Raw genomic sequence first — 10,823 nt, 5'->3', positions numbered from 1 at the left:
CGTCGTAGGTGGAGGAATGTCGTTGTTGATCAATCGAAGTGGAAGAAGTAAGTTTTCTAATCTTTATTGAATGTCGATTGACTGGAAAACGGGTGTATTAGTGTGTTTAGGTTTTTATAATGTGTGCATTTGACGATTCTTAAAACCCTAGAAGTTGGGTCGTTCGTTTTTTCTTTATATCGTTGATTATGAACTGTAGTTAGTCTTCATCTCTGATGAATGTTGTTTTAAATGTTTTGTTTCACAAATAACACGGTGTATTTGATTGTTAAAATGAAAATGGTAATTATAGATGAGTTCCGAATTTACGGTATTGTGATATTGAATGTGCTTAAAAATCAATAGTTTATGATTGTGTTTGATAGTTATAAGATGCATATAAATGTGTAATCGTAGTCGACTACTTTGAACTGAAATAAGGTTACGTAAACCCAAAAATTAGGGCTTTTTTTTACATCATAAGTAGCACAGGAAGAGTAATTGATGTTAGTATTCGATTGTGAATGTTTTTTAGTTGACAAATAATAGCGAATTGTAAGAATGTCATTCATTAATAATGATTACTTGTAAAATCCGATTGTGCGACAGAAGTACTTTTCTAGTATTAATCCTTGTTGTTGGTTGTATGTTTTGTATATTGTTAAAGTGATATTCAGTTGTGAATGGGTATTTTATTGAGTATGTATGTGGTTTTGATCCTGTACATGATTTTGTATGTAAAGATTAATGATGTAGGAGTGCCAACTGTTTTATGTGGGTAAGTTAATTGCACTGTTTGTTTCTTGAAGATTTTTGTAAACATTACTCTGATTTTGGGGAGAAGATGAGTAATTGATGTTAGTATTCGATTGTGAATGGTCTTTATTAGAAAAATAATAACGAAGGGTATAAATGTCATTTATTACTACTGATTACATGTAAAATCCGATTATTTTTGAGACATAAGTACTTTTTCTAGTATTATTCCTTGTTGTTGGTTGTATGATTTGTATATTGTTAAAGACATAGTCATTTGTGAATATATAGTTTGTTGAGTATGTTTTGTATGTAAAGAATAATGATGTATAAGTCCCAACTATTTTACGTGAGTAAGTTAACTACACTGTTTGTTTATTGATGAGTATTGTAAACATTCCTCTGTTTTTTGGGTATGTGTTTAATGTAGACTGTATAATGGATGATTATTTGAGTTGTTAATGATTCAATTCTGAGTTATAAATGATTAAGGTATATTAATGCTATTATTAGGTAGAAAGAAAAGCGAGAGGATATTACTAAAGACGGCATTCAGCAAATTCACTAATGAAGAATCCAATCCATTGCTTATTGATATTGAAGATGCAGACAATGAAGGAAACGAACTAGTACAACCTCAGATTAGAAGAGAAGGACAGAAGAAGTTTTCAACACCTAAGAAGAAAACTAAAAATCAAACTGGTGGTGAGGATGATTATTTGAAATTTAAAATTTTAAATATCAATTTGAATCTATAGTGATTATGTGTCTTATTTTTTGGACAGGTGTGGGGGAACGTGTTAATCGCACACCAGCTCATTCAATGCGAAGGGATCTTAAAGTTGTAGTTTTGAGCTCAGATTCAAGTAATGTACTTGTTTAGAAATAAATTTATTTAGAGTTTGATGTTGTAGTTAGTTTTAATAACTTGTTTGTTTTGTATTTATTAATAGAAAAAAACAGGAAACCCAAAGTCAATGTGAAGAAGTTTGATGGAGGAAATTCAAGGTTTTCTAAAGCTAAAAAAAATATACAGAAAAAAAGGTATGAATGATGATTTCATGAAATGTAACTTGTATATTAAAGTATCTTCAGTGATGATTATGTTGTCTAATTATTGACAGGTTTCATTGAAAGTTATGACTTGACAGAAGACAGTGGACTAAATAGGGAAAATGAATTGAGAACAAAAAGACGTTTTGATAGATGTAAAACAAAAGGTGATGAAGTTGTTGTTATAAATTCATTTTCAGGTAGTGTTATTTTCTTTAATAAATTTAGTATGGCATTGGTTTGTTAATTTATTTATAATCATTTATTGTGTTAAACTTGTCTTAACAGGAAAAGATAATGTTACTGTCAAGAACCTTGACGAAGATGAAGATTCTGATTTTGAAGCTGACATAACTGTGGTAACAAGGAAAAAGAGAAGGCATCATACTTCATTCAAAGATGATGACAAAGAAAATGTGAAGAAATTTAAAAGACAAAGGAATAAAGAAGGAAATGTATTGAAGCCAAGAAAACATCCTAAAGTTGTAGCAAGTGGTGCAGAAGAAGCTAAGCGAATACAAGTACGGACATCTCCAAATGTTTTGTACAATTGTATGCATAACCTTAGCAAGGAACAGGAAGCTTATATTTCTTCTATTGGTCTGGGGCATTTGTTGAAGATGAAAGTGGATGGGTGTGCATCAATTATGGGGCATTATATTGTCAGGAATTTTAACGCAGATAGGATGGTACTCAAACTTCATCATGGAGAGATACCAATCAATCGGCAAGTTATTCACGAAATGTTGGGTCTGCCTCTGGGACATGTTACAATAAAGTCTATGCCTTATAGAGAAGTCACAGATGACACGATAACTGTTTGGAGAAAACAATTCGAAGATGAAGATAATATTAGACCAAGGGCAGTTCAACAAGTTATTATGCAGCCAACACGTGCGGATTTAATGTTTAAAGTAAACATCTTTGTCCTGTTGTGTAATACACTAGGTCAGTCGATGAGCATGGGCACATGTGACCTGTCGATGTTATCAAAAGTGACGAAAGATCTGGATCTAAGTGACATTGATTGGTGTGGATATGTTTTTGATTGCCTTAAGGAGACAAAAAGTGCGTGGAATCCAAACAGCAAAAAAGGATTCTATGTTGGGCCAATTATATTACTGCTGGTAAGATTTGTTTTAAATTAAACTGTCATTCAATATTTGTAGCCTTATGTGTGCAGATTCATTAAAGTGTATTTAATTAATACATTTTTTATTTGTCTTTGTTGTAGTTGCTATACGTAGAAAGTGTTCGATGCGATTCAGTGAAGATTGTACGATGCAGACCAGCAATATGTTGTTGGAGTGTTGATAAACTACGTGAGCGAGAAAGAGTAGAGTGTAGGACAATTGGTCTGGGTATGAGTGAATTGCAAGATCCATTTCAATTCGTCAATGAAGCATCGGGAACTGGTAATGTAGGGCAAGAAAACGTTCAAGTAATGTTTTGTTGTATTGAACAATGCATATGAAAATTATTATTTGTTTATTTGGTATAGTATAAATTAATTACATTCATAAATTATTGACAGGGAAATGATGCAGGAGATGTAAGGTGTAAGGTAGTAATATTATATAATCATAACTAAATAATAAGTTATTAGTACAACAACTAATATTGTGTTGCTTTTCGTAGGGAAATCATGGAGATGATATTTTTAGTGGAAGTGGGGAAAGTGTTGAGGTAGTTAACTACCTATTCACATTTAAATAATGAGTTTCTACAGTATTAATTAATACTAACTGACATATTAATATTTTTATTTGGTTTGTAACATAATTCTATTGTGGTGACCTAATTAGACAACTGTTTCAACAATAAAGGAGATGTACGACATGATATTGCAGCAAAAGAAAGTGTTGGAAGACAAAATAAATGATGCTGTCAAGAAATATCCTGATAATCAGTTGGTCAAAGAATGGAAAAACAAAGTAAATGATTTGTTTACTGAAGTTTCTGCATCAGAGGAACCAGAACAATCTCAATGGTGGTATGATAACGAGGCTGAAATTGAACGTACGCTGATTCTAGCTACAACTAACAAACAGTTTGACAACTCCCCGATAGCAAAATGTAGTATTCAAATGTCACAGGAATATGCAGATTTTGCGAATAGATCTGGAACAAAATCTTTTAAGAATACACCACCATCTAAAATGGAAATGCCAATTCCTTTTTCTGTAGTACCATTCAACAAAGATGAACATTGGGTTAGTAGAAGAGGGTACATGCCTCGCATGAAATCCGAATATCTGAAATCTCCTTACGTTATACGGGCTGTTGATATCATCAAAGGAGTTCCACGGCAGGAAAAACGTGTAGCAGAATGGATATTCTCTCTCCAGGGAGATCCAAAGTAAGTTGCATTTAAAATATTTTTAAAATTACTTAATTTTATTGTTTGCTTATTAAAAATAGTATTAATTGTTCACGTCTATTGCAGTGATATAGTTTTCCACACTCTGGATGGGTTTTCTGCTCAGAGGTTTCATATGGAAAGTTTCTTTCCAACATGTGAACTATTTGGCCATGTCATTGATTGTTGGAGTCAAGTGTTGAATCTTGATGAAAGTAAGCGTGCACCTGAATCGCCCCTGAGAGTTTATTGCAAGACAAACGTGACGGTATAAGTTAATATTGTTCAATGTTGATTATATTATTTTTTAAATACAAACATATAAAAAAGTTAATGAGTTTTTAAATTTCGATCACAGAATTCGTATCTAGAAAGTGGTTTAACAGAAAGTCAACGTAAAGATAAATTCATTGACATTTTTGGTGCTTTCTATTGAAGATATGGACGCAAGCCTACGTTTTGTTGGACTGGTAAGAGATATATCTCCACAGTTTACTTACATGTGTATTTATCATTGATCAAATATGAATATTAAATAAAGTGAATACAATTGTAATTAATAAACGTTGCAGCTTTTCCTACCAATCATCCGTTCCTTCCACATTTTCCTTTTTGTGATCAATCTACAACAACCAGAGTTTGTAATCGTTGACAACAGCAAAGTTGATGATCCTGATGGTGAGAGATATGGTCAGTTGCCCCAAATCATTGTAAGTGATTAATAAAAATTACTTTACATACTTAATAAAATTTAATATGTGTTGACAATGTTTTTTTACATTTTCAGAAAGAGTACATAGTTGATTACTTAAAATCTCAGAATCATCCAAAAGCTGAGATGTTTTCACATGTGATGCCACATAGACTGGAAATGCCTTGGAGAACAATAAACAACAGCATTGATTGTGGTGTGTTTACGATGCGTCACATGGAAACATATATGGGTGGAGGTATGAATGAGTTTAAAGCTGGATTCAAGAACGAGTCTTCTGCACAAGATGATCAACTTGTTAAACTGAGGACAAAGTATTTATACAAAATCCTCACTCATGAATATAATGTGCAAAAGGATTATGTGCTGCAAAAGGTTGATGAATTCCACAAGATTCCTTCAAAACAACGTTCTCAAATGTTGGCCATTGCAAAGGAAGAAATTCACAGGAGATTGGATGTTTTAAGTTAGTTGTTTTAAAAAAGTTATTTTAGTTATGACTTTAATGGTTTCTTTTGGATGGATTAAAAACAATGCTTTTGTATGCTAAGGATGTTAACTTGGGTTGCTGAACGTACAATACTTACTTTTGGTTTGCTAATTTTAGTAATGGACTAGTGATATTTTAGTATTTATATTTTTACATTAACATTTGAATAATTAATTTATCTTAGAAAATGATGATTAACATTGATGGTATAGTTTTACTGTATATTTAGTAATGATTCTAACTAACAAAAATTTGTCAATATGCTATTTTACTATGAACAAACAATCAGAATTTTTAATAGTTAAAGTGAACATATCTATATTATATAATGATTGTTGGTGGGTTTATATCTTAAAGTATGTTGTTATTTAAATATTGAATAATAACATAAACACTTACTTGAAGTATTCCTAACATATTATACTTTACTTCAACCTACATACATACTTTTGGTTTGCTAATTTTAGTAATGGACTAGTGATATTTTAGTATTTATATTTTTACATTAAAATTTGAATAATTAAGTTATCTTAGAAAATGATGATTAACATTGATGGTATAGTTTTACTGTATATTCAGTAATGATTCTAACCAACAAACATTTGTTAATATGCTATTTTACTATGAACATACAATCATAATTTTTAATAGTTAAAGTGAACATATCTATATTATATAATGATTGTTGGTGGGTTTATATCTTAAAGTGAACACTTACTTGAAGTATTCCTAACATATTATACTTTAAAGGCAAATTGTTTTATCTTAAACAGAATAGTATTTAACAATGTTCATATCATGTTATTCATTATTGACTATACTTAAGGGTTTAAAGTCAACCATGGTTAAACTTATGACTAGAATTTACCCAAACGCAAACGTAAATCAATATATGATGTATAGCTATTTTAAAAGTTAATCGTACGAACATTTGTTATTAAGATATACTACTAACAGCATACAATAAACTATGAATATTGCTTGGATTGTATATGACTATAGTATATAATGATTGATGGTTTTATAATTTCAAGAAAGCACAAGTATATCTATTGTAAGTGCGAACTGTTTTAATCTAATAAAAGAGGTTTAAATACCAAATATTGTCATTAATCTGTTAACATTACCAAATTTGGCATTGCTATTATTCATCTATGAATAAAATAAAAACGTTAAAAGTAATGAAAGTGGTTTAAGATAACATAACCTACTAAATCATAGAAACATATTCTTATTCATAAGTGTAATAGAAAAGTAAAATCTATTGGGAAAATGACTGGGCAATTTTAAGCTACTTTTGACTCTCGTGCAAGTCTTACTTTGCAAGTCCTCCAATTAGGGTTAACATATTGATTGCAACCTGTGCACATTCTGGTTTTTTTCTTTGCAGCTGCAACGGCTTTCTCAATAGCACTAACCATTCTTTTCTTAGTTCCACTACCTTTGGTACGTATAGATGCAGGTGGTTGGATATTTATTTCATCATGAATGCTGCGTATTCCAAGCATCCGAATAATTTCTTCTTCATCGTTATCAGATGATGTTTGGTTGGGACTGGCAAACTCCATTGCTGCCTGCTTCAACGTATGTGTTTTTTCAACAAACTCCAACAATTTCTCTTTGCTTCTTTTGAAATGATCCAAACAGTATTCAATATTGTTGTATGCCTCTGTTAAAAGTTTAAAGGTGTCATCTTCTATTTCCATGGCAACATGTTTCATGGCAAACAAATGGCTGGAAATTGCATCCCTTCTCCATCTTCTTAGAATATACTGCTCTGGAATCTCTTCAATATGGTTGTTTTTCAATACAGCAAAAATATGACGACACAAAATGCCAGTACGTATGAAGTGATTGCATGAACATTTAACTTCTTTTTCAGGCAACTTTAGTTCAACCTACATTGTATAATAAAAATAATGTATGTTAGTAACTGATTGAAGTAACATATTAGTTGGTGGTTATTGCATAATAATGAAAAAAATATATGTAATTTAAAAATAATTATATAATATACTTGTATGATGACTAATGAAAAGCATTTAAACGATGAATATAACCTTGCATTTTATCTTCAACTGTTTGCTCTTATCCGTTTGTGTAATCATAACAACTTGCCACCCATCAATCTTTTCAACACTGTCGATAGAACAATACCAGGCTGCTTTAAATATTTCCTTTTTGACCTCATAGATTTTTTTTTGTGTAAACCGCAGCTGCATGTTCTAGTAAGCCACTTGGAAGCGTCATTTCATGCTTTGCATTTTTTGTATCATGTTCTAGTTTCTGTTGAGCATTTCGTTGCTTTCTAATTGCGGTGTCGTAGTTCATCATGAAATAGATAAACAAATTACCAGAGTTAAAGTATTTATTAAAAAATGAGTTCACGCTTTCAGACCTTGAAGTAGTTTTCATCAGACCGTGTAGTGGCATGTCTTTAAAATAGGCTGGAATCCAAAGTTTTCGATCCCTGTACATGTCTTTGAACCATCTTTTGTTCTGTAGTTTGAATTTTCTCATAAGCAGTTTCCACCTTGATTCAAACACTTCAGGCTCGATATAGACATTCCAAACAAGCTTTGTAAAACGCTTGCGAAAATCAGTGTTTTTCAAAAAATCGGCTGAAACCTAAAAAAAATAGAAATTTATTAGATTAACTATGAATAAACAATATGTATGCTAATCGTTATTAAAAATATGTAAAACTGTATAAATCATTGTTGAATAAAACATGTTTCGTGTTAACTTAGGCCAAAATATACACACCTTGGCTTATAGTTTTTTCATAATGTGCCACATACATAAACGATGATTAGAATTAGGAAATATTGCTTCAACGGCCTGTAGAATTGTTGGATCTTGGTCTGTTAACACTAATTGAGGGTGTTTTACAAGTGCTTTCAAAAAAGCTTCGAGCAACCAACGATAAGATTCTATTGACTCGTTGCTTAACAAACCTGCCCCAATGTTTATTGGACGTTTGTGGTTATCAATGGCTGTAAACGGCACAAAAATCATTCCATACCTGTATCAAAAAGGTAATTAAAAACAGATTCAATATTGATTACGAAGTCAAAAAAACATCAATATTCATACTTAAATAAAAAAAATGTGTAATGAGTATAAGAGCATACTTATTTGTTCGGAATGTAGCATCAAATGATATCACATCTCCAAACTCCTTGTAATATAACTTATCGGTTTCATCCGCCCAAAACATTGCGTTTAACACACTATCAACACATTTATACTCAAATGTGTAATTATGAAACTCATCTTTCCTCATGTTCATTTTGTCAACAACCAGCTGTGCATCCTTGTCACCTATAATGTTTCCCACCTTCCTTCTGAAATTTTTATAATCAATTGCTTCAGGGCCAACGTTTTCATAACCTCCTTGCAAACTAGCTTGTAACTTGTGTGCCTTTGTTGCACCAATGTTAGATGTTGAAGAACGCACTATAAACTCCTTGTCTTTATAACTAAGTCGTCGTGCACGTTTGGAATACCGTCTTTCTTCTTTAGTCTTTAGGGGGTGGTTGTGATTCTCTTCAAACTCATATATTTTACACGCATTAGTTTGCATATGTAGCCTTTCAAACTTTATCAATGCCTTGCAGTCCGTGATTTTGAAGTTTGAGTTTCGTTTATTCCTTCCACTCCCCTCAGGATCCAAAGTGTCAGTTGATCTGTTAGGTATTTTACCCATTTTGTTGCACACTACATACCTTTTTTTAATGGTTTTGTCACCAAACCTCGTTACTGTATTTAACCTGACACCAAAACCTGCTTTATCTGCATATAATTTATACATTTCAACCGCCTCCTCTAATGATTGATATATAGCATTTACATCTGGCATAAAATCTTTAGGAACAATAGGTTTCCACAACTTGGTTTTCCCACCAGGCGAGTCAACAACATTACTATTGAATGATTCCTCTTCAGAATCAGTTCGATTTGTAACTGTTTTTTAAGACAACAAAAAACAATAATGCGACATGCAAAACCTGATATAAATTTCTATGAATTACGTATACATAAAGTAAAGAACTTTATAATCATAATAAACGTCTGTGAAACAGTAACCAGAGTTGAATTGTTTACATATTTGAGTCGTATTAACGCATAATCACCAATGATTATCAAACTTAATCAACATTGTATTAAACTTAAGAAAAATCACCAACGAGGGACTCCAGTACAACGATATGTGATATAAACCATCATTACGTAATTAATACATGCAACGTATATGACTAATCATATACAAATATGTACTCCGGTCTTATTCAACATATACAAAAATTCAATAACTATTGAAAAACACGATCTGTAATTACAAGATATTGATTACGATTTCATTATTTACCTTCACTAGCATAATCAGAAATTTGATTTCTTCCGTCGAATTGATCATCAGACTTATAGAAATCGTCGTCGTCATATTCATTACAGTTGACGTCTTCTTCGCCATATTGATCATCATCTTCTGTATCATCGCTACTGTAATCAAAACAGTCCGACATCGATATTGATTTGAATCACGAATGGTATACTGCGTTGTTATCTTTAAACGTAAATGATTAACAATATACAAACGACTGAAATTCCGATTGCTATACTCGAAATCGTCCCTGGAAATCGTATCTTCAATTCAATATCTCATTGAACGATAACTATGGAATATCCCTTAATTATAGGAAAATATTAATGGATAATATATTGATTATTAATTGTATTATATTAATTAAAAAATAGATTAAATACAAATTTACTTAAATACCCTAATAAAATGATTGGCTGATAATTGTTCTCACATTCTCAACCTTTTAGGCGTTCTCATTTGATCTTACTCCTATATATATATATATATATATATATATATATATATATATATATATATATATATATATTGTAACGCCCCGATCCTCATGTATTAATTAATTAAGAATTTCTGAATAAAGCTCTACTCGACGCGTTAGTCGACCTACTCGTCGAGTAGCAGCGGGGTGAGAACGCGTGTTTAGTGACCTACTTGGCGAGTCCATTATTGGGACTCGGCGAGTAGGAGCTGGCAGATGAAACCCTAAATCCCATGGTTTGCACCCGATTTAAAGGAGCCTCAGCCTCCTTTGGGACTCCTTACAGTCTTTGAGAGCCCTTGAAACCCTAATTCGTGTGTGTGTGTGCCTTGGTGTGGGTTTGAAGCTTGGAAAAGAGGATCTTGGAGGAAGGAAGCTAAGAGTGCAAAGGAAATTGAAGCAAGAAAGGAGTGGGAAGCGGGTTTTGCCTCAGCTAGCATCGTTTGAAGGTATCAAAGTACCATTCTTACTTCCTTTTCTTCACTTTGGTTGATTCTAGGGCTTTTTATGGATTTTCAAGTTAGGATGTTGAGCTATAGGCTAGATCTGAAGCTGTAACTTCAAATCTAGACCCTCCTTGGATGCTTGAGTCATAAAGTTGTTGTATTG

The 10,823-nt window shown here is 32.0% G+C and overlaps 1 protein-coding gene across 1 annotated transcript; it reads right to left on the bottom strand.

Annotated features, from left to right (window-relative positions):
• Positions 1–6,635: 6,635 nt before the first annotated feature.
• On the bottom strand, positions 6,636–9,878 carry LOC145063685 (protein FAR1-RELATED SEQUENCE 5-like). Its single transcript, XM_079011282.1, has 5 exons — positions 9,722–9,878; positions 8,484–9,315; positions 8,242–8,374; positions 7,561–7,977; positions 6,636–7,247 (listed from the first exon to the last, which is right to left on the bottom strand). Exons 1-5 carry the CDS (start codon positions 9,876–9,878, stop codon positions 6,636–6,638), a joined length of 2,151 nt encoding a protein of 716 aa, XP_078867408.1.
• Between the last annotated feature and the right edge of the window lie 945 nt (positions 9,879–10,823).

Source organism: Lactuca serriola, chromosome 1, assembly GCF_051521515.1.
Source record: "Lactuca serriola cultivar US96UC23 chromosome 1, Lser_US96UC23_V15, whole genome shotgun sequence".
In the NCBI taxonomy this organism is placed as follows: domain Eukaryota; kingdom Viridiplantae; phylum Streptophyta; class Magnoliopsida; order Asterales; family Asteraceae; genus Lactuca; species Lactuca serriola.
Note: the sequence above shows the minus strand (reverse complement) of the source record. Positions and strands in the feature narration are given on the sequence as shown.

What these genes read in the sequence shown, in the direction of transcription:
- LOC145063685 (XM_079011282.1), bottom strand. Translation starts at nt 9,878, where the DNA reads ATGTCGGACTGTTTTGATTACAGTAGCGATGATACAGAAGATGATGAT. An exon ending in TTCTGATTATGCTAGTGAAG is followed by an intron (nt 9,316 to 9,721) that starts GTAAATAATGAA and finishes CTTAAAAAACAG; the next exon opens with TTACAAATCGAACTGATTCT. An exon ending in GCTACATTCCGAACAAATAA is followed by an intron (nt 8,375 to 8,483) that starts GTATGCTCTTAT and finishes TTTTTGATACAG; the next exon opens with GTATGGAATGATTTTTGTGC.